The sequence below is a fragment of the Jaculus jaculus genome, chromosome 13, assembly GCF_020740685.1.
Source record: "Jaculus jaculus isolate mJacJac1 chromosome 13, mJacJac1.mat.Y.cur, whole genome shotgun sequence".
Classification (NCBI taxonomy): domain Eukaryota; kingdom Metazoa; phylum Chordata; class Mammalia; order Rodentia; family Dipodidae; genus Jaculus; species Jaculus jaculus.
This window is the reverse complement of record NC_059114.1, coordinates 11,134,957-11,160,051: the sequence shown is the minus strand read 5'-3', so window position 1 is coordinate 11,160,051 and position 25,095 is coordinate 11,134,957. Positions and strand designations below refer to the sequence as shown.

The window sequence follows — 25,095 nt, the reverse complement described above, 5'->3', positions numbered from 1 at the left end:
CTTCCCAGCCAATCAGCAGCCTGCCCGGCCGGTGGATTCGGTTACAAGCCCAAGATCACCCCATACTCCAACCTCTTTCCTCCTCCTTCCGCAGCTCCATTCATTGGCCCCGGAGCCCGGGGTCTGCTGGGCATCTGCTCCGCTCCAGCCACTCAGCTCAGCCCAGCTGCTGCCTCGTGCGAGGCCAGAGTCAGGCATCTGGGGGGCTTTGTCTGACCAGGCTAAAGTTAGGGCAGGATGGGGGTCCTAGCAGTGCTGCTGGGGGTGGTGGGCTTTTTGGAGGTTGCTCCAGGGGGCTCCCTTACCCATCCCTGGGACAGCACATCCTGCCACTTGGTCAAGCCCATCCCTGGCAGCTCTCTTGGCTCCCTAAGCTTCCTGGGCAAGGATGCCCAGGGCCTGGCTCTGTTCCACGCCCGCTGGGATGCTCGCGGGCGGCTGCAGGTTTGCACCCGGCAGGATGCGCCTGAACTCACCGCGGCCTTCAGTGCCTTCTGCGTTCATCAGTCCAGCCAGGGCGCCTTCACCCACACCCCAGGACCGAAGTTACAGAGGGCACTGACGAGTCTACGGAGCCACTGGGAAGCCTGCAGGGAGGCTGAGCACAGGCCTGCAGGGGCTCGGGAGAAGCCGGCAGCCGGGCAGGGCGGAGCGGCTGGCAGAGGGCACTTGCGGAAGAAGAGAGGCTGGACCATGCCTGGCACCCTGTGGTGCGGAGTTGGGAACTCTGCTGAGAATTCCTCGGAGCTGGGTGAGCCGTCGGGGTGTGGGTGGGTATCGATGGGGGAGGTTGGGACTTGTCTTCTCCTGGGCTTTGTCCTTAGGGAAATGACTTAGGCACTTTGAGCCTCGAGTTTCTCATCTGTAAAGTAGGGGCGACCGCGAGTCTCATCATGGGATGCTTAAGTAAAGTTTCGGAGACAAGCTGGGCGTGGTGGCGCATGCTTTTATCCCAGCACTCCAGAGGCCGAGGTAGGAGGATCACTGTGAGTTCAAGGCCAGCCTGAGACTACATAGTGAATTCCAGGTCAGCCTGGGCTAGAGTGAGACTCTACCTCAGGAAAAAAAAAAAAAAAAGTCAAGGAGAGAAAAGGTCTTAATTCAAACCGTGAATTCTCATTTAACACCCTCTGAGGTCTGGAAAGGATCCAGGGTCTCCTGAGCCAAAAAGTCTCTGACCTATGATGAGACTGGAAAACCTAGGCTCAAATCCCAGCTCAGCAATTCAAGCTGAGCGAGTCAGGGTTGGGGGTTGTGGAGCCTTTTCTAGCCCATCCCTGGCACTGGAAACAAACCAGGAAGAAAAAATACTCCACACGCAAGTTGAGAAAGCCCCTCCCCCTCACTGAAAGCCAGGTTCCTCACCTGCGAAACGAAGGCGACCCTTCATGAGCTTGGGTGTGTGAGGGTGCCCCGTAAAGGCCACCGCAGCTTGGGTCATGATTGATGGCTATGTCTGCAAGGGGCACGGGAAGACTTGGCACTTGAGTAGAACAGGTTGGCATCCTGAGTATCCAACACCTTGCTGCGCTGGTGGAAAGGTGGCACCCCGCCTGTTTTTATTATGCACGCTTTCATCAGTTCAGAGTTTTGTTTGGGGTGTGAGCTTGGGAACTATGTGGGCAGATTCTAAATATTCTGAAGAGGTCATCTCCGTGTGCTCATGGGTGGCCTGTCCAGCCCTAGAAGGTATCCAAAAGGGGCTGAACATTCTCTGAAAACCTTGAAACCATGAAGGTTTCTTAAAGGAAGAACCACTGGTCTGAGGCCACTCCGGAAGGTTTTGCCAGGGTTGGGATGAGAACAAGGATTCTACACCTCTGATATGCCAGGTGGGCACAGCTGGTACATGGTGCCTAGGAACCCTGCTGAACTGGTGTCCCCTTCTTTCCACACAGGGATCTTCCGGGGCCCTGACCTCTGCTGCCAGGAACATGACCGCTGCCCGCAGAACATCTCGCCCTTACAATACAACTATGGCATCCGGAACTTCCGATTCCACACCATCTCCCACTGCGACTGTGACGCCAGGTTGGCTGCAGGCAGGGGGGTCCTGGGGTTCGGGAATAAGGCAGAGTTGCCCAGTTCTTGAGTGCAGACCCTAGAATCCCAGAGCATCCTAAAGATCAACCAGGCTGCTCCTCGGTGCAGGTGGCAGAGGGTCAAAGTGGGGCGTAAGAGAAGGAAGCATCTGGTAGGCGGCGGCAGGGTGGGCTGCAGGGGGTGTGGGAGGCTCTCTGGGGTCTGTGCACTTGAACTCGGGCTCCATGACAGGTTCCAGCAGTGCCTGAGAGGCCAGCGGGACTCCATTTCGGACATCGTGGGTGTGGCATTCTTCAACGTGCTGGAGATACCCTGCTTCGTGTTGAAAGAGCAGGAGTCCTGCGTGGCATGGTACTGGTGGGGCGGGTATGTAACTGCTCCCCTTGAGCCCCTTCCCGACTATGGGGGACCAGAGAGAAATCTAGCCTCCAAAGAGGGAGGTTTCCTAGGGAACCACACCTTGTCAGGCTTGTCCTGTCTGAATTTTGGTGGTTTTCTGAGGTAGGGTCTCACTCTAGCTCAGGCTGGCCTGGAATTCACTATGTTGTCTCAGGGTGGCCTCGAACTCACGGCGATCCTCCTACCTCTGCCTCCCGAGTGCTGGGATTAAAGGTGTGCGCCACCAAGCCTGTTTTTTTTTTTGTTTTTGAGCTAGGGTCTCATGGTCTCATTCTCGTTCTAGTCCAGAGCTTGTCCTTTCTTTAGGGCAGAGCCCAGTTTGGCACTTTCTCCTTTTTTAATTTTAAAATATTTTTATTTATTTATTTATTTGTTTGAGAGAGAATGAGGCAGAGAGAGAGAGAGAGGGACGGGGGAGGGAATGGCAGTGCCAGGGCCTCTGGCCACTGCAAATGAACTCCAGACACCTTGTGCATCTGGCTTATGTGAGTCCTGGGGAATCAAACCTGGGTCCTTAGGCTTGGCAGGCATGCACCTTAACAACTAAGCCATCTCTCCAGCCCTGGACCTTTCTTGAGCACCTCCCACAACCTAGCAGGATGGGGAGTGGGACTGGTGGAGAGACCCTGGGGGCTTCTTGGAGCAGAGATTCCTGGTTACCAACTGCCTCTGCCACCTTCCAGGTGCAAGACATACGGCTCAGTGCCCCTTGCGCACCTCCAGCCCAGGACCTACTACAATGCCTCCTGGAACTCAGTAGCCACCACCGTTCCTCCCAGCCCCCAGAGCCCAGCTTTCAGCAAGCACCCTCAGAAAAGGCGCCCACAGCAGACAAGGTCCAGGCACCCCAGCCTAGCCAATGCCACAGCCTTCCCAGCCCCTGGGGCCACCCTCAGGCCAGATGTGGTCTTCAGAATCCAGACAAGGGTCCCTCACCCACGCCTCCTGAGTGGTCCAACACCTCAAGGTGAGCTCAGCACCAAATTTGGGGGAGTTCCTGATGGTGAGGGGGTGTCCTTGCCTGTGTGTGCAAATGTGGGGTATTGCCTGTTTTCCTCCTGCGACCTTCTCTTAGGGTGCCCCAGGCTTTCTCATCACGTCTTATAGGGCAACGGGTTTTCATACTGCATAGATTGGGCCATGTTCTTCCCTGCTGATTCCCTCACTCCTTTCTATAGCAGCTGCCGCAGTCTTAACCCATGGACTCCGTCCTCTGGTTGAAACTTCAGTTTCACACACTTCATCCAGTTCCTCAGGTGCAGACTGCAAGGACTTGGATGTATCTCGGTGGTGGAACGTTTGCCTACAATGTGTTAAGGTCCTGGGTTTGATGCCCAGCCCTGGATGAAACACAAACAAGCAACCCGCCCCCCCCCCCACCACAATCTATTCTCGCTCACCACTGGGTCTTTGCACTAACTGGCTTTCCTGCCGGGATCCCTCTCTTTGTCTCCCGGCCTCATCTCTGCAGGCTCTGTCTTCCAGAAAGCCTTTCCTGAGCACCCTCAACACTGTGGGGTCCCCTATGACTGCTGCGTGTGTGTGCGTGCGTGCGTGTGTGTGTGTGTGTTGAGGGAACATTCTCTGTGGGCAATGCTCCGAGAACACACGGCGGGAGACCAAGGCCCACTGTGTGACCGAAGCCTCCTTGGCGCAATGCACTTCCCTCGCCACCCCACTTGGCTCCAGGTGCCCGCCGAGCCTGCCGTAGCTTCCGCCACCTGGACCGGTGTGGACACCAGATCAAGCCCCAAGAAACCAAGTTCCACCTGCTCAACAGTGCCCACGAGCCCCTCTTTCACTGTAACTGTACCCGCCGGTGAGGCCTGCTGGGCTCCTGGGGGGCAGGCTGCCTGCTCTCTACCAGGCACTGAGAAAGGGCATGTGACTGGCAGTCCTGCCCCAGCCTGAGCTTGCCTCTTCCCTCAGCCTGGCACGCTTCCTGAAGCTCCGCAGCCCACCTGCTGGCGCCAACAAGCTCTGGGAGTTACTGGGCACCACCTGTTTCAAGCTGGTCCCTCCGCTGGACTGTGCTGAGGGTAAAGGGTAAGTGATGGCTGAGCCTAGGGGTAGAGAGCGACACTTCTGTCACCAGCTAGGTCATCTATAGATAACCAACTGCCTGGGCCAAGGGGGTGAAGAAAGGGTCATCATCTCTCTCTCAACCATACCGCCCCTGGTCTCAGCTCTGCAGCTGGCCTCGGGTAGGAAGCTATACCTGGGCCCTGTCATTTAATTCTTTTCCCCCCACCCCCCAAGGTAGGGTCTCACTCTAGCACAGGCAGACCTGGAATTCACTGTGCAGTCTCAGGCGACCTTCCTACCTCAGCCTCCTAAGTGGTGGGATTAAAGGCATGTGCCACCATTCCAGGCTTTCTGTCCTTTATTTATTTATTTATTTATTTATTTTTGAGGTAGGGTCTCACTGTAGCTCAAGCTGACCTGGAATTCACTATGTAGTCTCAGGGCAGCCTTCAACTCATGGCGATCCTCCTATTTCTGCCTCCCAAATTTGTCATTTAATTCTTGTGTGTACTTGACGAGTTGATTCATCTTTCCAAACCTCTACTTCCTTGCCTGTAGGAAAGCTAGTCTTGGTGGCACATGCCTGTGATGCCAGTCTGAGGCAGAAGGATCTCAAGTTTAAGGCTAGGGATAGATAGCAACTTCAAGGTCAGCCTGGGGTTCACAGTGAGACCCTGTCTCAAAAAAGCAAAATCAAGCCAGGTGTGGTGGTGCACACCTTTAATCCCAGCACTCAGGAGGCAGAGGTAGAAGTATCACTGTGAGTTCCAGGCCACCCTGAGACTACATAGTGAATTCCAGGTCAGCCTGGGCCAGAGTGAGACTCTACCTTGGGAGGGGTGGTATGCAAAATCAATCCAAATCAAACCAAACAAGCACCCACCCCACCCCCATTCAAAAAACAAACACAAAATGTATGGTGGCACACACCTTTAATCCCAGCACTTGGGAGGCAGAGGTAGAAGGATTGCTGTGAGTTCGAGGCCACCCTGAGACTACATAGCGTAAAGTAGACGCGATAACCACTACGCTACAGAACCTGAGACTACATAGTGAATTCCAGGTCAGCCTAGGCTAGAGCGAGACCCTTCCCTAAAAAAAAAAAAAAACCAAAAGCTACAACTAAAAGGTTGTAGGTGCCAAGGAAATGGAGTGTATGATATATATATAGTTCAAGACCTGTCCAGCACATAGATGGGGTGGGGGGAATTGAAGCCCAGATACTGGTAGATCAGAATCTAGACCTCTGGAGACTGGCTCAGGTTGATTCCGTCCCCTGTGCCCTCTGTGTTTTTCTGGTCCTCTCTAGGCCTTGCTCCCATTTTCAGAATCAGGCAGGACTCTGCTGGCGCCTCATCAGTTCATTCTCTCCACAGCTGTTCCAGAGACCTCAGGGCCATCAGAGTGTCCGCTCGGCACTTGCGGCTTCAGTGGAGACAGCCCCACCGCTGGGATAAAGACGCAGACGAGGGACAAGCGCGGCCTGCGGAGCCCCCGCGGCCTCCTGGGTCATTCTTCAGTCAGTGCCTGCAGCTAACCCAGGCAACCTGGACACCCAGTGGGCAGCAGACATCCTGGAGCTCATGACCTCAGGGGGCAGCTCTCCTGGGCACCAGCTTGGACTTCCTGCTTGGCTCTGCTAGGCCCTGGGGAGACCTGGCCTCTTCATGAACCAGCATGGTGGTGGCTCTGATTGCGGAACGTCCAGGAGGGTGATGGGAGGGACCTCAAGTCTCCCGCTACACTGAGAGACACTGCCTTCCCGTTCCTGGACGTGGTGTCCAGGAAGCTGACTTTGATGCCTTGGGCTTGGGCCTTGCCAGGGAAGTTCACATGCAGATGGAAATGGGGAGGGGCTGGCTGACAGGTTGCAGCAGCCCTGGGAGGTGCTGAAAGAAGTGACATGTCTGCCCATGTTGCAAAATCAATGTGTCTCAAGACCTGGCTAGGGAAGTCCTAACACCTGGCTGTGAGGCGCAGGGCTGCAAGTGGGAAATAAGGGATGTCGGGCCTGAAATCCAGGAGGCCTTCTCAACTCCCCTTCTCCCAGGAGGCCCCTTCTTTTAATAGCTGCTAATCCCATCCAAGCCCAGGCCTGGACCAATCTTTCTGCACTAAATTTAAATCTCCTGTGTCCTTTGGGGGGGGGGGCTGGGCAAGGGACCTCCCCCCCTCTTATTCTGAGCCTGTTTCCTACTCTGGAAAGGGGAGTTGTAAACATGAGCTACCTCATAGTGCTGCTGAGGAGTACGCGAGCTATTCTGTGCGCAGACACGTGTATGCACCTAATAAACACTCTCTTCCTCTAACACAACCAAACTGACCTTGATGTCTGACCTCGAGACGCGGGTAGAACCTCTCGGAGCCTTTTGTCGGCTCACCTGTGAAATGAGCCTAAGGACTGACCACTCGATACAGGTTATGGGTGCAGGTGATGTGGGCACACAGCTGAGCTGAAGCCTGCTATCAACCAGTTCTGTACCTCCTCCTTCCTTCCTTTCCTTCTTTCTTTTCTTTCTCTCTCTCTCTTTTTCAAGGTAGGGTCTCACTCTAGCCCAGGCTGACCTAGAATCCTCTATGGAGTCTCAGGGTGGCCTTGAACTCATGGCGATCCTCCTACCTCTGCCTCCCAAGTGCTGGGATTAAAGGCGTGCGCCACCACGCCCTGGCTTTAGTCCCTTCTTCTTTCGTTCCTTCCACCCCTATCCGCAGACTGCTAACAAGTCAGGAAGGAGCCAGGGACGCAGCTGGAGAATTTAATTCCTAATGGATGACCTCCGAGATCGGGACATCTGCCGTAGCTCCCCCACCTTCCCAGATGGGGGCGCAGGCGGGGCTTTGCTGATTGTCACAGTTGAGGTGGTGTCAGTACTGAGCTTGCGAGGGGGGATCTCAGTTGTCCACCCTTGGCCAGGACGGAGTGGCAGGTGCAGATACAGCTGGAGCGCAGCAGGAGAGAGGCAGGCAGGTTGTGGAAGATGGAGACCGAGCGGGGCTGCCGAGGCCCATCTGCCTGACTACCTCAGGGCCCCAGGACCCCTTCCTCTAGCCCCAGTTGGCCCTGCGGGCTGGGAGACAGGCTGTCAGGGTCAGAGGCTTCCCTGTCTGGTCCCCAGGAGCCACCACCACCGGGGTCTGCCGTCTCCAGGCGCAAGGCTGGCAGCAGACCCAGGCTTCGAGGCACAGCTGGTGGGAAGGCCCAGGAGCCAGGCAGCCCAGAGGGTCCCTCCTCACTTCTACCCCGGCCACCACCACTGTTGGCCCTGTCGGGGGCTCCCCGTGGCAGCTGGCGGCTCTGGGGCGAGGGGCTACGGCTGGCACCCCGCCGTTCGCGGGACGAGGGCCGGAGGATGAGACCGGGAAAGCGGGCCAGGCCCGGGCTGCGGCTCCGGTGCCTCTTGGACTTGCCAGGGCTGGGACTGCGGGACTTGGGTGCCAGCAGCTCCAGGGTGCTGTCGTCCTCCCCCTCTGAGCTGGCACCTGAGCTGTCCGTGCTGCTGCTGGAGGACTCCGAGGTAGGCAGCGAGATCTGGGGGGGGGTTGGGGAGGACCCGCTGGTCACCAGGGCATCCCACTCTGTAGCCCGAACCACTTCACCCCTCCCTGTTGGCAGACCCAGAAGTTGAACGGCTGGTCTGAGGTCACCGAGCAGAGTGTGGAGGCCGTGGCATCTGAATGAGGCCTCTTGGGCCTGCAGTCTGACCTGTTTACCTGAAAGGGTTCTGTGACTCCAATGAGGATGCTGTGGTGATGGCTGTAATAGCCCAGGATGAAGTCTCCATGGCCCTTGGGCAGTGATTCCTCACTGAACGTCACCTGGTGGGCACAGGGGGTAGAGGCCCAAGCTGGGGCCAAGAGGCAGCCTCAGGACCCCCAAACTGAATTCTAAGGTCCCCACAGCAATGCAGACTTCTCCCTCCCTTCCCCTCCTCGTAAGTACCTGGTACGTATTTCCAACCATCTCTTCATGTTTGGCCCAGACATAGGCTACATAGTCCTTGCAGTGGCGGAAGCCCACCTGCGGCAAGAGAAACCAAGGTTGGGACCCTAACGCAGGATTACAGTAGCTTCCAGGGATAGTGGCCAACAGCGGGCAAGCAGTGGCCCTCCAGGTCCTTCCCTCCCCCGAAGCCACAAGTCTGCCCTTCTTACTCGGTACAGGCCGATCCAGTCCCAGGAGCTGCGGGCAAACACGGTTTCCACGCTGTACCTCGCCACAGCCTGCTCTGGCCGTACCCATTCATCCGCCACCTCTAGTCGCACCAGCGGCATGTCATCCCTGAAGGCAAACTGCCCAGGCAAGGCGGGGGCAGGGGACATCATCAGAGGACAGCCTGTAGCAACTCACTTACCTAGGGCTCCTAACACCAGCTCTGGCTGAGGCAGGAAGATAGTATTTTTTATTTTATTTTTATTTAAGAGAGAGAGAAAGAATGGGCACACCAGGGCCTCCAGCCACTGCGAACAAACTCCAGATGCATGTGCCCCCTTGTGGGTCCTGGGGAATTGAACCAGAGTCCTTTGGCTTTGCAGGCAAACGCCTTAACTGCTAAGGCACCTCTCCAACCCGATAGTGGGTTTTTAAAAGTTGTACTTACAGCTGGGCGTGGTGACGCACGCCTTTCATCCCAGCACTCAGGAGGCAGAGGTGGGAGGATCACCGTGAGTTTGAGGCCACCCTGAGACTACATAGTGAATTCTAGGTCTACATGGACCTGAATGAGACCCTGCCTGGAAAAAAAAAAAACAGTTGTCCTTGTGTGCACGTGTGTGTGAGAGGGGCCTTGTCTGTAAATCCAAAGGCTCTTCGTTTACACTTCGGTGGTTCTACCGACTCCTTTAAGTGCAATTTGTAAGGCATCTCACTAACTTCCCAGTATGAAAACAGGTGCCCGACATGCTAGCAAGGAAGACAGTTAAAGTCCTACGGAGCACTAGGGATTTCCTGGGGTTGACTCAATTCCCCTAAGCAGACAAAAGCCCTGGAGGGGTGGCCAGAGGCCTTAGTTCATCTCCAGGCTCTGGCCTCAGGCAAGACCCTCGCCATCCTCAATCTGTGTGTGTGCACATGATGTGTACATGGGGGGTGCATGCCATAGAGCACACGCGGAAACCACAGGACAACTTTTGGGTGCTGGTCCTTGCCATCTACCTCTTTTGTGGTCTCATTACCTCTGTGGTTGCTTTTTTGTTTCATTTTTTAGTTTCTTTGAAGTAGAGCCTCACTCTGGCCCAGGCTGACCTGAAATTCACTATGTAGTCTCAGGGTGGCCTCGAACTCGTGGTGATCCTCCTACTGCTGCCTCCCGAGTGCTGGGATTAAAGGCGTGCGCCACCACGCCCGGCCTTCATCTATCTCTTCTGAGGTAGGGTCTCTTGTTTTCTTTGTTACTCACCCACTGCTGTGTTTGCCGGGCTAGTTGGCTCCCGAGAGTTTCTGGGAAATTCTCTCATCTGCACTTCCCATCTCAGTCAGTGTGCTGGGATTACAGAGCCCTGCAACAGCTTCTGGCTTGTTTTTTCCCCAAGATAGGGTCTCATTCTGGAATTCACTATGTAATCTCAGGGTGGTCTCAAACTCACGGTGATCCTCCTACCTCTGCCTCCTAAGTGCTGGGATTAAATGTGTGCCCCACCATGCCCGGCAGCTTCCAGCTTTTACATGGGGTCTGGAGATCTGATACTCGACCCCCCCCCCCACAATCTTAAGTACTAAAGGGCCCACTAACCAATGCCTTGTCTTCAGTCCATGAAGACAAATTATAACTGTGAGGTTATCTGTCCCTCCAGACCAACCAGGATGACCGGTCACTTAAAATAGGTGGAACTTCTGCAGTGGCAAGCAACCAGAGGTTTGCCCACCTGTGTCCCTAAGGGAAGGGCTCAGGTGGCGCCAGCCTTTGTGTGGCTCCCTGTTGATCTGGTTTCAGGTTTCTTTCCCTCAGCTTCTGAGCCAGGCTGTTCCAGAAGAAACCGGCACATTCTCTCCCTGTCCCTAGGTTCCTAAACAGAAGGGCTCATTGAAATATGCTCCAGGGTTCTCACCACTTGGCCCAGGATTGCCTTGAATTTGTAATTCAACTGTTTTAGTATTCTCACTGCTGGGATTACAGGTGGGGGCCAGCAGGTCCAACTCATTTATTTTAATAAAATTTCTTTTAAACCGCCCCCTTACCCATGCTAGAGAGAAGCACTCTGCCACTGAATTACATCCCTAGGCCCAGGTAACACTTTAGTCCTGGACATGGCAGAAAGGAAGGGCAGGATAGGGTACCAAAAGGAATGATTCTCAAGGTGAGATTCCTGACTGCTGGCGAAAGCTCCCACCCTGCCCAGGGCATGGTGGGCATATTTGTAACCCTAGCACTTGGTAACACTAGCATTCAGGCTGCTGAGGCCTGAGGGTCAGGAATTCAAAGAAGTCTACAGTACACAGCAAGACTCTATCTCAAGAAAAACCAACCAACCAAAGCACATGGCGGGGGGATCCCCCCCCCCCAAAGCAGCAACAATAGAAATTCCCATTGAAGCTCTTTATCAGAGGTTACAGGCCAGGCATGGGCAGATAGATATCCATTCTTAGCTGCAGTACTGGCCACTGGCCCATTGGCTGATCACGTGACAATGTTACCAGGAAAAAAACAACATTCTGTGGTCTGCAGAGGATCTTATCAGATCAAGAGACCTAGAGAACCCGGATTGGATTTCAGGGTTGGAAAGATGGCATCTACCCTGCTCTGCTTTTTGCCCCTGAGCCTCTGTGTGACTCAGGACACACGCCTATCTCAATAGAGCCTTAGATTACCCTAGAGAAAGAAACAGGGAGTTAAACTACACTGTCTTTCAGATGGGTTCTGACATTATTGGGCACTCCGTTTCACTGCGGCAATGAGAAGTCTGGATCCTCAACAAAATACAGTAATTTCTCAGCATCTGGGGTCAGTTGGGTCCCCCTGCTGGATACCCATATCCAAGTAGGCTTAAATATTTTTTTGGGGGGATAAGGTTTCACTCTGGCCCAGGCTGACCTGGAATTCACTATGTAGTCTCAGGGTGGCCTCAAATTCACAGTGATTTTGCTACCTCTGCCTCCCGAGTGCTGGGATTAAAGGTGTGCGCCACCATGCCCGTAGGCTTAAATTCTTTTTTGTTTATTTTTACTTATTTGAGAGCAACAGAGGGAGAGAGAGAGAGAGAGAGAGAGAGAGAATGGGCATACCAGGGCCTCCAGCCACTGCAGACAAACTCCAGACGTGTGCGCCCCCTTGCGCATCTGGCTAATGTGGGTCCTGGGGAATAGAGGCTCGAACCGGGGTCCTTAGGCTTCATAGGCAAGCGCTTAATCTCTAAGCCATCTCTCCAGCCCAGGTTTAAATTCTTTATACAAAATGGTATGTAGGGCTCAGAGATGGCTCAGCTTGCAAAGCCTGACAACTTGGGTTCGATTCCCCAGTGCCCATGTAGGGCCAGATGCACAAAGTGGCGCATGTGTCTGGAGTCTGCAGTGACAGGAGCCCTGCTCACCATTCTCTTTCTCGCTCTCTATCCTGCCCTCTTAACTAAATAAATGCCAAGCTGGGAATTGTGGTGCATACCTTTAATTCCAGCACTGGGGGGGGGGGGGGAAGCGGGGAACGGGGGAGAGGTAGGAGAACTGCCAAGAGTTTGAGGCCACCCTGAGACTACAAAGTGAATTCTAGGTCAGCCTTGGCTAGAACAAGATCCTATCTCAAAAAACTAAATAATTCAAAAAATGGTAGAGCCAGGTGTGGTGACACATACCTTTAATCTCAGCATTTGGTAGGTAGAGATGGGAAAATTTCTGTGAGTTCAAGGCCAACCTGAGGCTACATAGTGAATTCCAGAGCAGCCTGGGCTAGAGTGAGACTACCTTGAAAAACCAAAAAAAAAAAAAAAAAAAGTATGTACATATAACCTTGTGCATTCATATATATATATATGTGTGTGTGTGTGTGTGTGTGTGTGTGTGTGTGTGTGTGTGTGTGTTTGTTTGCTTTTCAAGGTAGGGTCTCACTCTAGACCAGGCTGACCTGGAATTCACTATGTAGTCTCAGGGTGGCCTCGAACAGCGATTCTCCTACCTCTGCCTCCCAAGTGCTGGGATTCAAGGTGTGCGCCACCATGCCTGGCTTCTCTATATTTTAGGAACTTTAAACAATGTATGTATGTGTGTGTGTGTGTATGTGTGCATGTTCCTGTGGATGTGTATTTGTACATGTGTGAATATGGAAGCCAGAGGACAACCTTGCCTTGGGTGGGAACCTTGTCACTCAGGAACATTGTCCAACTTTCTTTTTGTTTTTTTGGAGACATGGTCTCTCTCACTGGCCTGGTGCGCATCAGTTAGGCTAGACTGGCTGGCCAGTCAGCTCTTCCAGTCTCTGCTTCCCCAATGCTGTGGTTACAGTCTTGTGTTACCATGCCCAGCATTTTTACCTAGTTTCTGAGGATCAAACTCAGATCCTTATGCTTGTGAGGCAAGCATTTTACTGACTGAGTCATCTCCCAAGATCCTTCCATACATATCTTTTTGGAGGGGGCTGGAGAGATGGCTTAATGGTTAAGATGCTTGCCTGTGAAGTCTAAGGATCCAAGTTCAATTCCTCAGTACCCATGTAAGCCAGATGCACAAGGTGGTACACACATCTGGAGTTCATTTGCAGTGGTTGGAGACCCTAATGTGCCCATTTTCTCTCTCTCTACCTGTTTATCTCTATGTCAAATAAATAAATAAATAAAATACCAATAAACATATATCTTCTGTTTGTTTGTTTTTTGAGGTAGGGTCTTGCTCTAGCCCAGGCTGACCTGGAATTTACTGTGTAGTCTCAGACTGGCTTCAAACTCACAGTGAACCTCCTACATTGGCTTCCTTTAGTGCTGGGATTAAAGGCATGTACCACCACACCAGGCTCCTTCTATATATTTTAAATCATCTCTAAATGACTTATAATGCCTAACATAAATGTTGTATAAGTTGTTGTTATACTGTATACTTAAGAAAAATGATCTATTCATGTTTAGTACAGATACAATTGTTTTTCAAATACTTTTGAATTGTAATAGGCTGCATCTGCAGAGGCTGAACCTGTGATGTACAGAGCTAACTGTACTCAATTATACTAGTTTCAAAGTTTGGTTTTTTCCTGTTTTTGAGACAGGGTCTCAATCTCACTATATAGCTGAGGTTTGCCTTGAGCTCCTAACTTTTAAAAAAAAATATTTATTTTATTTACTTATTTGAGAGAGGGAAAGAGGCAGAGAGAGAGAAAGAGAGGGAGAGAATGGGTGCACCAGGGCCTCCAGACCCTGCAAATGAACTCCAGATGCGTGCTTCCCCTTGTGCATCTGGCTTACATGGGTCCTGGGGAATCGAACTGAGGTCCTTTGGCTTTGCAGGCAAATGCTTTAACCACTAAGCCATTCATCCAGCCCCCGAGCTCCTAAATTTTAAAAATATTTTTATTTTTACTGATTTATGAGAAAGAGGGGGAGGGTAAGAATGGGCGAACCAGGGCCTTTAGCCATTGCAAACAAACTCTAAACGCACGAGCCACCATGTGCATCTGGCTTACGTGGGTTCTGGGGAATCAAACCTGGGTCCTTAGGCTTCACAGGTAAGCGTCTCAACTGCTAAGCCAACTCTCCAGCCTGAGCTCCTGCTTTTGCTGCCTCGGCTTCCTTAGTGGTAGGATCATAGGCTTGTGCCATCATGCTTGGTAGCGTGGTACTTCATGAATGCTAGGCAAGCCACAGGCCTTCACGAGTACTAGGCAAGCCCTGTACTAATGAAGCTGCAGGCTGGCTTTGCAGTTTTATACCTCTATCCCTCCTCCTCATCACTGCCTCAGTTTCATAATGCTTGCCATATGACAAGATAGTAAGTACTCCTTACCCAGCAGCCCACATAAAGCTGGGTGGGTATTAGCTTGCAGTGGCAAGGAGACCTTGATGTGCCCACCCCCCCACACACATCATACATGCACACAGACGGCAAATAAATAAAACTTAAAAATAAACAAGAGGCTGGGCATGGTGGCGCACGCCTTTAATCCCAGCACTCGGGAGGCGGAGATAGGAGGATCACCGTGAGCTGGAGGCCACCCTAAGACTACGTAGTGAATTCCAGGTTAGCCTGAGCTACAGTGAGACCCTACCTCAAAAAACCAAAAAAAAAAAAAAAAAAAAAGCCCTGGCATACTGCCCTCTCCCTCCTTAGAATAAATAAAAATATTTAAAAATTAAAATCAATAAATAGGGCTTTACTCCAACTCCTTCCTTCTCCTGGGCAGGCGCTGTCTACACGCTCTCTCCACTTTCCTTCTCTTAGGCACTTTAAGTTCTCGTTATAATCTAATAAAAACCTCTCTAAGCCTTAAAGAAAAATGAATGACTGTCACATGGGATTTGAGTCAACTTTTTTTTTTTTTTTTTTTTTTTTTGTGGTTTTTCGAGGTAGGGTTACTTTCTAGCTCAGGCTGACCTGGAATTCACTATGGAGTCTCAGGGTGGCCTCAGAGTCACGGCGATCCTCCTACCTCTGCCTCCTAAGTGCTGGGATTAAAGGCGTGTGCCACGACGCCCGGCTGTTTTTGCAATTTATTTTTTTTCATGCGTGGTAAGTATGTTGTAGACATGTGTGTGCAAATAGGTGCATCCCATGTGCAGGCCTATGGAGACCAGAGGAAGGTGAAACTCACTGTGTTTTGCTTAAACTGGCTGACCAGCAAGGCCTGGCCACCCTCCTGTCTCCACTGTTCTCAGTGTGGGGGGTGCTGGCATGCATGGCCATGCCTGAATTTATGGGGGTGCTGAGAATTGGACCTAGGTCCTCATGCTCACTCAGCAGGCACTCTTTCCCATGGAGCCTTCTCTCCAACTCTTTTTTTGTTTTTCTAGGTAGGGTCTCTCTCTAGCCCAGGCTGACCTGGAATTCACTATGTAGTTTCAGTGTGGCCTTGAACTCATGGTGATCCTCCTACCTCTGCCTCTTGAGTGCTGGGATTAAGGGCGTGCAGCACCATGCCCGGCCTCTCCAACTCCCCCTTATTTTTGAGGTAGGGTCTCTCTCTAGTCCAGACTGACCTGGAATTCACCATGCAGCCTCAGGGTGGCCTTGAACTCACAGTGATCCTCCTACCTCTGTGTCCCTAGTAGTGAGATTAAAGGCATGCACCATCATGTCCCTGAATCTTAAATCCTTTATCTTCCTTCCTCTACCTCCTGAGTGCTGGGCTTATAGACATACACCACCATACTCAGCTTTACATGTGTGAATTTTTTTTTTTTTTTTTGACGTAGTGTCTAGCTCAGGCTGACCTAGAATTCACTATGTAGTCTTAGCTGGCCTAGAACTCACTGCTATCCTCCTAACTCTCCAGGTGTGAGACACCCCCAGCTTCTTCTTCTTCTTTTTTTTTTTTTTTTTTTTTTTTTTTTTGAGGCACGGTCTCACTCTAGCCAGGCTGACCTGCCACTCACTCTGTAGTACCAGGCTAGTCTTGAACGCATGGCGATCCTCCTACCTCTGCCTCCCGAGTGCTGGAATTAAAGGCATGTGTTACCACGCCTGGCCTATGTGTGTAAATTTTAACCTAAGTTATTCTAACCCTTTGTCAGAAGAAGGGAAGCCAGTAGGGAAAAAGCATGAACTCTGTAATTAAACTGGCTTGGATTCAAATTCTAACTCTTCATCCTGCTAGTTGTACAATGGAGCAAGTGTTGCTTAGTCTTGGAGCGTCAGACTCCTCATTTGGAAATAAAAGCTATAACTCCACACCCATCCTATCATGACAAATGGATACTGTTAAGGGTAGGTGCAAAAAGCTACTGGTGGGGCTGGAGAGATGGCTTGGCAGTTAAGGCATTTGCCTGTGAAGCCTAAGGACCCCGGTCTGATTCCCCAGAACCCACATAAGCCAGATGTACATGGTGGTACATGAATCTGGAGTTCGTTTGCAGTGGCTGGAAGCCCTATGTGCCCATTCTTTCTCTTTCTATCTGCCTCTCTTTCTCTCTCTCTCTCTCTCTCTCTCTTTTTGTTTTTTCAAGGTTTCACTCTAGTCCAGGCTGACTTGGAATTTACTGTGTAGTCTCAGGATGGCCTCAAACTCACAGTGATCCTCCTACCTCTGCCTCCTGAGTGCTGGGATTAAAGGCATGCGCCACCACACCGGGCTCTCTCTCTCAAATAAGTAAATAAATAAAAATAAAATATTGGGCAGAGATCCTCAGCTGGGCCAAGGGACATCATGAGGAAAGGACAAAGCCAAGACTCACCTGTAGGACGAACTGGGCAGCCACGGGCTTGTGGTCACTGACTGTATATTCCATGTGACTTCGGTAGCTGTGCTGGGTCACCTGGAGCCGGTGGCTCTCTCTTCCCGAGGGGCTAGGACCTCCACCTGGAGCCTTGACCTTCCAGAGAATACGGTCGGTCCAGGCTGGCTTCCGCTTCTTGGCACTGCAGGTGGGAAGGGCAGCCTGAGTGTCAGGGCCTGAGGTCAAAGGACAGTCCCCCAGCCGTGCTTGTCCTTCTTCCCACGGCCCCCTTCTCCACAAGATGTCAGCTCACATCCCCTCCCAAGTCCACCCCACTGCTCACCTGGTATCGTATTTGTTAGTACCCACATCAAACTTGAAGGTGGGAGCAAAGTTCAGGGGTCCCTCCTGGAAACCCTTCAAGATGGGCCAGGTGTTTTTGGCCATGTTGAGCTGCGGAGGGGAGAGGGGAGGAAACAGAAGGACAGAACTAGACCAGAGCTTGGGCCTTTCGGCACCCACAGAAGGTAGACAGAAACAAGGATCGTAGCCTAAGGTCCTGGGTGAGAACTTGCAAGGGTTGCAGGAGGGTAAGGGTCCCACCTGGTCTTTCTCCCAGAGCTGATGCAGCTGGTCACTGTCGATGGCGAACTTGACAAAGTGCAGGTCGTAGCTCTCGATGCGGAAGTTCAGGTCCCCAAACCAGAACACGAGGCTGTCCGAGTGAGAGGCGAGGGTCGGTGGGCCCACAGGATGCAAAGACTCAATGGACTCAGATCTCTCCTGGCCCCATCCCACCCCACCGCACGGCGCTGGTGGCTCTAGTGATGACAGGCAGGTGGCCCTAAATAACCTTCAGCCAGCCAGGGGCGGGGCCGGGGGGGGGAGGGGACCTTAGAGAAATTAGGTTGAAATCCACAGCAAGATGGGCCACTCAGCAAATCTCCACCCTCTGCAGCCTCTCCATCAAACTGTTACCTGCCCTAACCATCCGAGTTAGTCCCTCACCCAATCGACAGGCCCGCCTTCTCCCTCCAAGGCCAGCGAGCACCCTGCCCCGCCCCTCCCCCCGGCCCCCTATTTGGCCCCGCCCCTCCCCCGACCCCCTATTTGGCCCCGCCCCTCCCCCGACCCCCTATTTGGCCCCGCCCCTCCCCCGACCCCCTATTTGGCCCCGCCCCAGCCATACTCGTGATCCAAGATGCCGTGCGCGCCAGGTCCTTGGAATTGCTGGAGGCTCAGGATGGTTTGGAAATTATCCTTGCGCTGCTCGGCTTTGTCCATATGCGCAGGCAAGTGGCAGTTGAGAAAGCACAGCATGTGCCCGAAGGCTGCCAGGCGCACGCTCACTCCGCCCTTGTTACCCTAGGGGGCGGGGTTTGGTAGGTCAGGGGCGGGGCCTGGGCGAGGAGGTGAGACCATGGGCGGGGCGCGTGGGGGGGCGCGAATGAAGAGGAGGAGGAGGAGGAGGCTTAAAAAGGTGGTGGCGCACGCCTTTCATCCCAGCACTCGGGAGGCAGAGGTAGGAGGATCGTTGTGAGTTCAAGGCCTCCCTGAGACTACATAGTGAATTCCAGGTCAGCCTGAGCTAGAGTGAGACCCTACCTCGAAAAACCAAAAAAAAAAAAAAAAAAAAAAGGGGGGGTGTGTGAAACCGGGCGTGGTGGCGCACGCTTTTAATGCCAGCCCTTGGGAGGCAGAGGTAGGAGGATCGCCGTGAGTTCAAGGCCACCCTGAGACTCCATAGTGAATTCCAGGTCAGCCTGGGCCAGAGTGAGACCCTACCTTGGGGTGAATCGTGGGGGGAGAGAGAAGGGAAGGGGCAGGGTCTAAAGAAATGGGTGGTGCTCGGGGAAGGGCAGATCCCGCAGGGCTAAGGGGCCAGCGTGGGGAGGGGCCCTTGCAGGTGCCTGGGGAAGTCATGTAGGGCCACCACGTCGGGGTTTCGGTCCCTCCCGGAGACGTTCCCCAGGCTCACCCAGTAGCCACCCAGGCCAGTGCGCGTGCAGTCAGTCTGCACGTCCCGCAGGAACGGGAGGTGGTAGTACTTGGCGAACAGCAGTAAGATGACGCCTTGCATCCTCACAGTGCTCACCTGCAGGGGGAGCAGGTGTGAGCTGGGGGTGGGGGAGGCGCTGGCCACATCCTCACCCCTAGCCCCTGTCTGTCTCTAGAAAGTCGGCTCCTTCACCCCCCCCCCCTTTCCCCTATTGCAAGGAGCCCCAGCGAGTCTGGGCGGAGATGGGGGCAGAGCTGCAGAAGGGAGCCGGACTTGGTGGCGCATGACTTCACTTCCAGCACTGGGGAGGCAGAGGTAGGATGATCGCTGTGAGTTCGAGGCCAGCCTGAGACTACATAGTGAATGCCAGGACAGCCTGGGCTACAGCAAGACCCTACCTCGAACAATCCAAAAAAAAAAAAAAAATTGCAGAAGGGTGTCTGCTTGTCCCGAGGTGGGTAGGGTGTTACCAGCACGAAGTTGAAAGGTCCCAGGGCGTCCATGAAGAGCTCGCTCCACTGGTCCGTGAAGAGAGCGTCCTTGAGCCGCTGGTTGATCATCGAGTTCACTTCCTGCAACCTGGGGAGACGGGAATGGGGGGGTGAGGGGAGGCAGTCCAGCAACTTAGACATCCCTGTCATGCATGAGGAGGGCCCAGGGGCTCAAAGGGCTCCGGAAGGGGCCCACCCACACCTGCACCACTGCTCCTCACCCTATAGCGATCATGTCTGCGTCGTCACTGTCATGACCACCGCCCAGGTGAAGGAGGGATGTGACATCGTCAGGGGGCATGGCTGTCCCCACGTTCCACGTAACCACAGTGATCCTGGTGGGGGGCGGGGAGGACAGGCCCATAGGTGGGTTTACTGGGCACCACTTTAACCCTCACTCTCCTTCAAGGGAGATAAACTGAGGCAGGTGCGGGTAGACACCCTTAGAAAGGACCGTCGGGCTGGAGGGATGGCTTAGCGGTTAAGGCGTTTGCCTGCAAAGCCAAAGGACCCAGGTTCTATTTCCCAAGACCCATGTTAGTGAGATGCACAAGGATGCATACGCCTAGAGGCCTAGAGTTCGTTTGCAGTGGCTGGAGGCCCTGGTGCGTCCATTCTCTCTCTCTCCCTCTCCCTCCCTCTTTCTCTGTCAAGTAAGTAAATAAATAAAGAGAGGACCAAGTCCCTTAGGAAGGGAAGCTATCTTCAGAGGGTATCAGTGTGGGCCCAGCAGCCCTCCCAAAGATAAATCCTTGGGTGTGTGTGGGGGGGGGGAATGGAGCAAGAATACATCATTACCCTGGGAGAATGGCCAGTCTCTACATTCAAGCCCAAGGGGAGGGAGGAAGGGAGGAAGAGACAAAAAGAGAGAGAGAGAGACCCTTACCGGAATCCAGGGTCGCTCTTGCATGTGGGCTGAGCTGACCAAGAGGAAGGTGAGGAGGTACATGTGGAAGGAGAGGGGGTGACAGGGGCTGAGGCTGCTTGGCACTGCTCATTAGGGCTCAGGCACCTGCCAGACCCTGTACTCTGGGTGCCAGGCCCAACATTCTGACTGCCAGGCCCTGGGCCTTGGAAGCCAGGCCCTGCACCCTGGGTACCGGACCCTGCACCCTGGCTGCCAGGTCTGGGAAGGGCCATTTCGGGGGCCGAGGGGACACAGGGAGACCGGTTGGGGGAGCGGCTAGGGGAGCGGCTTGGAGACCGAGGCGGCTTGGGTAGAGCTGGGGGCACAGTCTGGTTTGAAGGTGCTCCTGGCCGGAAGGTAGGAGACAGAAGTCCAGGGGAGCGGGTGCCAGATTCGGGAAGGCCTGGGCTCACATCCAAGGGCAGGGTCTGCGGTGGCGGTGGCAAGACAGGATCCTCAGGGCTATGGCGAGGCACCTCAGGCCGGGCTCGGAAAAACCGAGGATCTGGGGATGTTTGGGGCCAGGGTGGGGAAGTGGCAGGACCAGCTGCCTGAACTGGGGGCTGGAGTTGCTCTGTGGTGGGGAGGGGCCTGGGGCTCGGGACATCTCTCTGTCTGGCTGTGGTCTTCTCACAAGCAGAGGCTGGTGTCATGGATGCAGGCAGGTTCTTCTCCTGAGAGGGTGACAGAACTGGACTGGGCACTGGGGAAGGGCTGGAGGGGGATTGGACGGACTGCTCCTGAGAGGCTAGGGCCAGGCTCAGGCCTGAAGCTGCCAGTGCTGGCTTAGGACACACAGAGGTGGGTGACAACTGCTTCTGGTCCCTGGAAGTTGAAGCCAGGCTGGGCCCCAAGGTAGGTGGGAGAGGCCTTGGGACAGCTGAGGAAGATATCACCAGCTGCCCCAGTGACTTTGGAGCCAACATGGAGCCTGAGGTGGCTGGTGGAGGTTTTGGTCCAGCCGAGGCAGATACCACCAGCTGTCCTACAGATGTTGGAGCCAGGCTGTTGTTGCGGAGGGCAGGAGCTCTTTTCTGTTCTCCAGGGGCAGACAGGGGAGCCAGGATGGGTCGGGAAGATGCCAGAGACGGCCTCAGCCCCTCTGAGGGAGGTGACATAGCAGCTTGTGGTCCCACAGGTGCAAGAGCCAGCCTGGGTCCTGAAGGTCCTGGGGCCACGCTCTTCACTGGGAGCTGCAAACTTGAGTTCACCTTGTGGAGGACAAATCAATGATTTTACAAGGGCTTTGAGTCTCAGCTTCCATCGAGCCCCTAGTAGACCCATGTAACTAAGAATGGCACATTGATCCAAGGAAGTTCTTCCTACTATCTCATGTCAGTCCATTCTGTTGCAGGTCAGTTTCTCTCCTGGAGGAAACAGGACACAAAGGCATGTGCCCCTCTTCAAGTTTAGAACATCTTCCACCGATGGAGCAACTGAAACCCCACGTAGATTAGGCAGAACGTGAGCTTGAATCTGAGGGCACTCCTCCTCATCTTCCCGGCACCTACTCCGTCTACCTGTCCAGGTTCTGTAACTCCTACAGCCACCTGACAGTGGGCTGAAGGCCCCACATCCCGTACAGGGACTCCAGGTATAGCCAGCTAAGTGCCTCGCCCCTTCAGATACCCAGCAGCTCTCAGATCTTCCCCTCACACTGCCACTTCCCCTCGGTCCCAGCCCTGCCCGTTTCCGTGTATTCCCCAATGTACCCATGCACGGGCAAGAGCCAGGAGTGGAGACTAGCTATGCAGATTCCCCAGCCAAGCAAACGTCCCTCTGCCCAGGGTCTCGGTTTCCCTATCTGCAATACGAGGGTTAGGTAAAGCTTCCTGACCACACCACATTCCAAGGAGTCTTGGACTCGAGACATTTATAAGCCCAACATGAACTGGAATTACCCAGAACACTGAAGAATGAGCTGCCCTCAGCCAATGTGACCCTCCATCCAGTGGGGTCTGCCACCTCTCCTCTCTGTGCTCAGGCTGTGCCCTCCTGCCCTCTTTCCACCTGTGAGGGCCAGCAAGCAGGTGCCCTTTCCAGGTGGAAGGTAGAGAGAGTCAGTAGCTGAGGGGCTTGATCCCTTGCCCCTTCTACCCTCTGGTTGTGATACCCCCTGTCTTCAGAAGCCAGGAGAAAGCATCTTTTGCTGGGGAGGACGGAAGAAGGTCTCCATTCGCCCCAGGGTGGCCCATCCCTGTCTCTCTAGAGACGCAGTTCTATCTGTGTGCCCTGTCCTTCTCGGTTCAGAGAACCTGAAACTCGGTCTAAACCTCAGCTTTTTGAGGCTGCATTTTTGGGCGCTCTCCTTGGCTCCAAGTGTCCCACTGTGTGCCCCCTCCCCCCTAAACATCACACCGCCTCCAGCACTAACAACTTAGACATCCCAGATGTCACAGCTCTAGTCTTCAGACACAAACCCCCTCATTTTACATCCACTCAGAGAAGACAAGCAACTTGACCAAGGTCACACAGCAAAGCTAGGAAACAACTGGGTCCCTTGACACCTATCCATGTCTCTTCTGAGGGGCTCCTGGTGATGGTTCACTCCATCTCTCTCCAGGCATCTCATCATGCCCCCCCCCCCAGGGTGACCTGTATTTTTGTCTAGCTCTAGCTTAGTAGATACGGGCAAGTGCCAGCCCCCTTAGCCAGGGGCCCCAGAGTACCTGCAGAGTATATGGGGGTGTGAGACTAGGGATGATAAATGGGGGGGCTAGGATTTAGGAGGTCTTACCTTGGAGGGTGCACCAGTTTGTGAAGCCCCGCGGGACATGGGTAAGGACCCAAGGCCAGCCTGGGCACCTGGCCTCCCACTGCCACTGCTGCTCTGGCCCTCCATGTCTGCAGCCCCTAAGCTGGCAGCCTGGGCTCCCTCGGGCTCTGGCTCCTGCTCCTCAGCTCCCGGGAACTAGTGATGTCATCAGCCGTTTCAACCTGCTGAGAATTTAAAGGCGCAGACACCCACTTCCACTTCTCATCCTGGAAGTGGCCAAGGCACAGTGGCTAACCCCTGAGAGCCCTTCCAGCTAGCTGCTGAGCCTGAAACGTCTATGGGCAGTTGGGAGCACCCAACAGCCTAGCTCAGGTCCCTTACTGGGTGCCTACGGAGGACACCTCTGTCTGCCCCACCCTCCAATCAGGTGGCTTGACCAACCCTTGCTCCAGGGAGGGGCATAGACACACCTGCTGGTAAGATAGGTACAGGTGGTTCCAAGGTCAGCAGCCTCTCCAGACCTCAGAGACTACCGAGCGCCAGCCCCGATCCTATGACTTTCCTAACTGCTGGTCAACCCAGACCTGGCCTGGGCCCCCACCCTTGCTCCATTTTTCAGCCTTGTTGGCAGCGTCTCCCTTCCACCCCCCCTTGCCCGGCTCTGCTCTTCCCATTCTCAAAGCAGACAGGCAGGCTCCATCCAGCGGAGGCCTCTGCCCGCTCCTGCTCAGCACCAGCCCCGCCTCTTCTGCGCACACCTCATTGCCCTCCGAGGTCCCCACACTCAAGCCTGCCCCAGCCCAGTCCTCTTTCTAGTATTCACTGGGCAAGGCTCCGGAGAGCAGTTGCTCAAGGTCACCCCGTGAACTAGGGAAGTCTCCTGAGCTTCAGGGAGGAAACCAAGCCCAGTGGCCCAAGACCAGCTGGAGCCAATGGGGTATGTGGGGAAGGGGAACTGAGGATGATGAAGAAAGGACTTGTTCACCAGTGGGAGGAGAGACTTGGCAGAAGAGTCAAGAAACGTACCTGCCCAGGGTGGCAGCACACAGCTGGAATTGGGAAGGTGGGAAGGTTGAAGCAGGATTCATGAGCACTTAAGCCAGCCTGGGTTAGCTGGGACCCCATACCGCAAACCAAAGCAAGCAAACAAATAAAATAAAACAAACCACACCCCCCATAAAAAAAGAGAGAGAGAATGCTGGATGTGGTGGAGCGTACCTTTAATCCTAGCACTCTGGAGGCAGAGGTTAGGAGGATTGCATGAGTTCCAGGTCAGCCTGGGCTACAGTGAGACCCTACCTGGAAAAATACCAAAAAACAAAACAAAACAAAACCCCCCAAAAAGGTCTTGCCAGCCGTGGTGGCACGTGTCACATACCTTTAATACCAGCACTCAGAAGGCAGAGGTAGGAAGATCTCCATGAGTTCGAGGCCACCTTGAGACTGAATAGCAAATTCCAGGTCAGCCTGAACTAGAGCAAGACCCTACCTCAGAAAAAAAGGGAGCGCTGGAGAGATGGTTTCGCAGTAAAGGCACTTGCCTGTAAAGCCAAAGGACTCGGGTTTGATTCTCCAGGACCCACGTAAAAGCCAGATGCACAAGGTGGCACATTCGTCTGGAGTTTGTTTGCAGTGGCTGGAGACCCTGTCATGCCTGTTCTCTCCCTTTATCAGCCTCTTTTTCTCTCTCTCTCTCATAAATTAATAGCACACTAACAGACCTAGGAGAGTGTCTGCTGAATGAATGAATGTGCTGGGAGAGTTGAGCCTGTAATCGCAGCACTAGGAGGTGGCCAGTGGATCAAGGGTTCAAGTCATCCTTGCCTACATAGCAAGTATCTCAAAGAAGAAGAAGAAAAAAATCAATAAAGTCAGATTTGGCCAGAGCTAAGTGTGGGCTGCCTGTGATCTTCTCCCATTCTTCTCTGCTAGGCTGTTGCTATAATCCCAGCTTTTCCAAGATTTCTGGATTGCACAGAAAATGAATCCCCCCACCCCCGCCAGTTCAGGCATAAAATGTTTAGGGCTCTGTGTTCAGAGCCCCAGCTGCTCCACAGTCACCCCTGCATTTTCCTTGGCCTGTTCCATCTCTATGCAAAGTTGCTGAAGACACATGCTCTCTACAGCCTCCTGGCTGGGCTTCCCTCTGGGTCCCTTCTGTGTTTCTGGGCCAGTATCTTTTTGAGGCTGGAATCTGTAGGGGCAAAGATTCAGCACTTGGGGAGATAGTTTA

The 25,095-nt window shown here is 53.7% G+C and overlaps 2 protein-coding genes and 1 long non-coding RNA gene across 4 annotated transcripts; 2 read left to right on the top strand and 1 right to left on the bottom strand.

The window, feature by feature from the left end:
* Nucleotides 1-237: 237 nt before the first annotated feature.
* On the top strand, nucleotides 238-6,598 carry Pla2g3 (phospholipase A2 group III). The gene is made up of 7 exons (XM_004664079.2): nucleotides 238-751; nucleotides 1,899-2,031; nucleotides 2,275-2,409; nucleotides 3,126-3,409; nucleotides 4,132-4,261; nucleotides 4,372-4,488; nucleotides 5,844-6,598. Exons 1-7 carry the CDS (start codon nucleotides 238-240, stop codon nucleotides 6,052-6,054), a joined length of 1,524 nt encoding a protein of 507 aa, XP_004664136.2. The 3' UTR covers nucleotides 6,055-6,598.
* Nucleotides 6,599-7,209: 611 nt separating this feature from the next.
* Inpp5j (inositol polyphosphate-5-phosphatase J) lies at nucleotides 7,210-23,473 on the bottom strand. Of its 2 annotated transcripts, XM_045132656.1 has the most exons (14): nucleotides 23,333-23,473; nucleotides 22,884-23,086; nucleotides 20,126-21,357; nucleotides 19,461-19,574; nucleotides 19,219-19,327; nucleotides 18,728-18,844; nucleotides 17,939-18,114; nucleotides 17,353-17,464; nucleotides 17,093-17,202; nucleotides 16,768-16,951; nucleotides 8,620-8,757; nucleotides 8,408-8,485; nucleotides 8,179-8,283; nucleotides 7,210-7,996 (listed from the first exon to the last, which is right to left on the bottom strand). In XM_045132656.1, the coding sequence occupies exons 2-14, from the start codon at nucleotides 22,986-22,988 to the stop codon at nucleotides 7,490-7,492; spliced, it is 3,087 nt and encodes a 1,028-aa protein (XP_044988591.1). In that variant the 5' UTR covers nucleotides 22,989-23,086; nucleotides 23,333-23,473; the 3' UTR covers nucleotides 7,210-7,489. The 2 variants fall into 2 exon arrangements, with proteins under 2 accessions (XP_044988591.1, XP_044988592.1); XM_045132657.1 differs by lacking the exon at nucleotides 7,210-7,996 and having other exon boundaries at nucleotides 8,181-8,312.
* LOC123454149 lies at nucleotides 18,965-24,690 on the top strand. Its single transcript, XR_006633192.1, has 3 exons — nucleotides 18,965-19,063; nucleotides 21,501-21,740; nucleotides 24,571-24,690. It is a non-coding gene; the product is annotated as an uncharacterized LOC123454149 (long non-coding RNA).
* The last annotated feature ends 405 nt before the right edge of the window (nucleotides 24,691-25,095 follow it).

Bases quoted from the DNA above. Each gene is read 5' to 3' on its own strand.
- Pla2g3 (XM_004664079.2), top strand. From the start codon at position 238: ATGGGGGTCCTAGCAGTGCTGCTGGGGGTGGTGGGCTTTTTGGAGGTT. The intron at 2,410-3,125 runs GTATGTAACTGC...GCCACCTTCCAG, and splicing joins GCATGGTACTGGTGGGGCGG to GTGCAAGACATACGGCTCAG. The intron at 3,410-4,131 runs GTGAGCTCAGCA...ACTTGGCTCCAG, and splicing joins GAGTGGTCCAACACCTCAAG to GTGCCCGCCGAGCCTGCCGT.
- Inpp5j (XM_045132656.1), bottom strand. From the start codon at position 22,988: ATGGAGGGCCAGAGCAGCAGTGGCAGTGGGAGGCCAGGTGCCCAGGCT. The intron at 18,845-19,218 runs GTAACACCCTAC...CTCCCCCTGCAG, and splicing joins GACCTTTCAACTTCGTGCTG to GTGAGCACTGTGAGGATGCA. The intron at 18,115-18,727 runs GTGAGCCTGGGG...CCCGCCCCCTAG, and splicing joins CTGGCCTGGGTGGCTACTGG to GGTAACAAGGGCGGAGTGAG.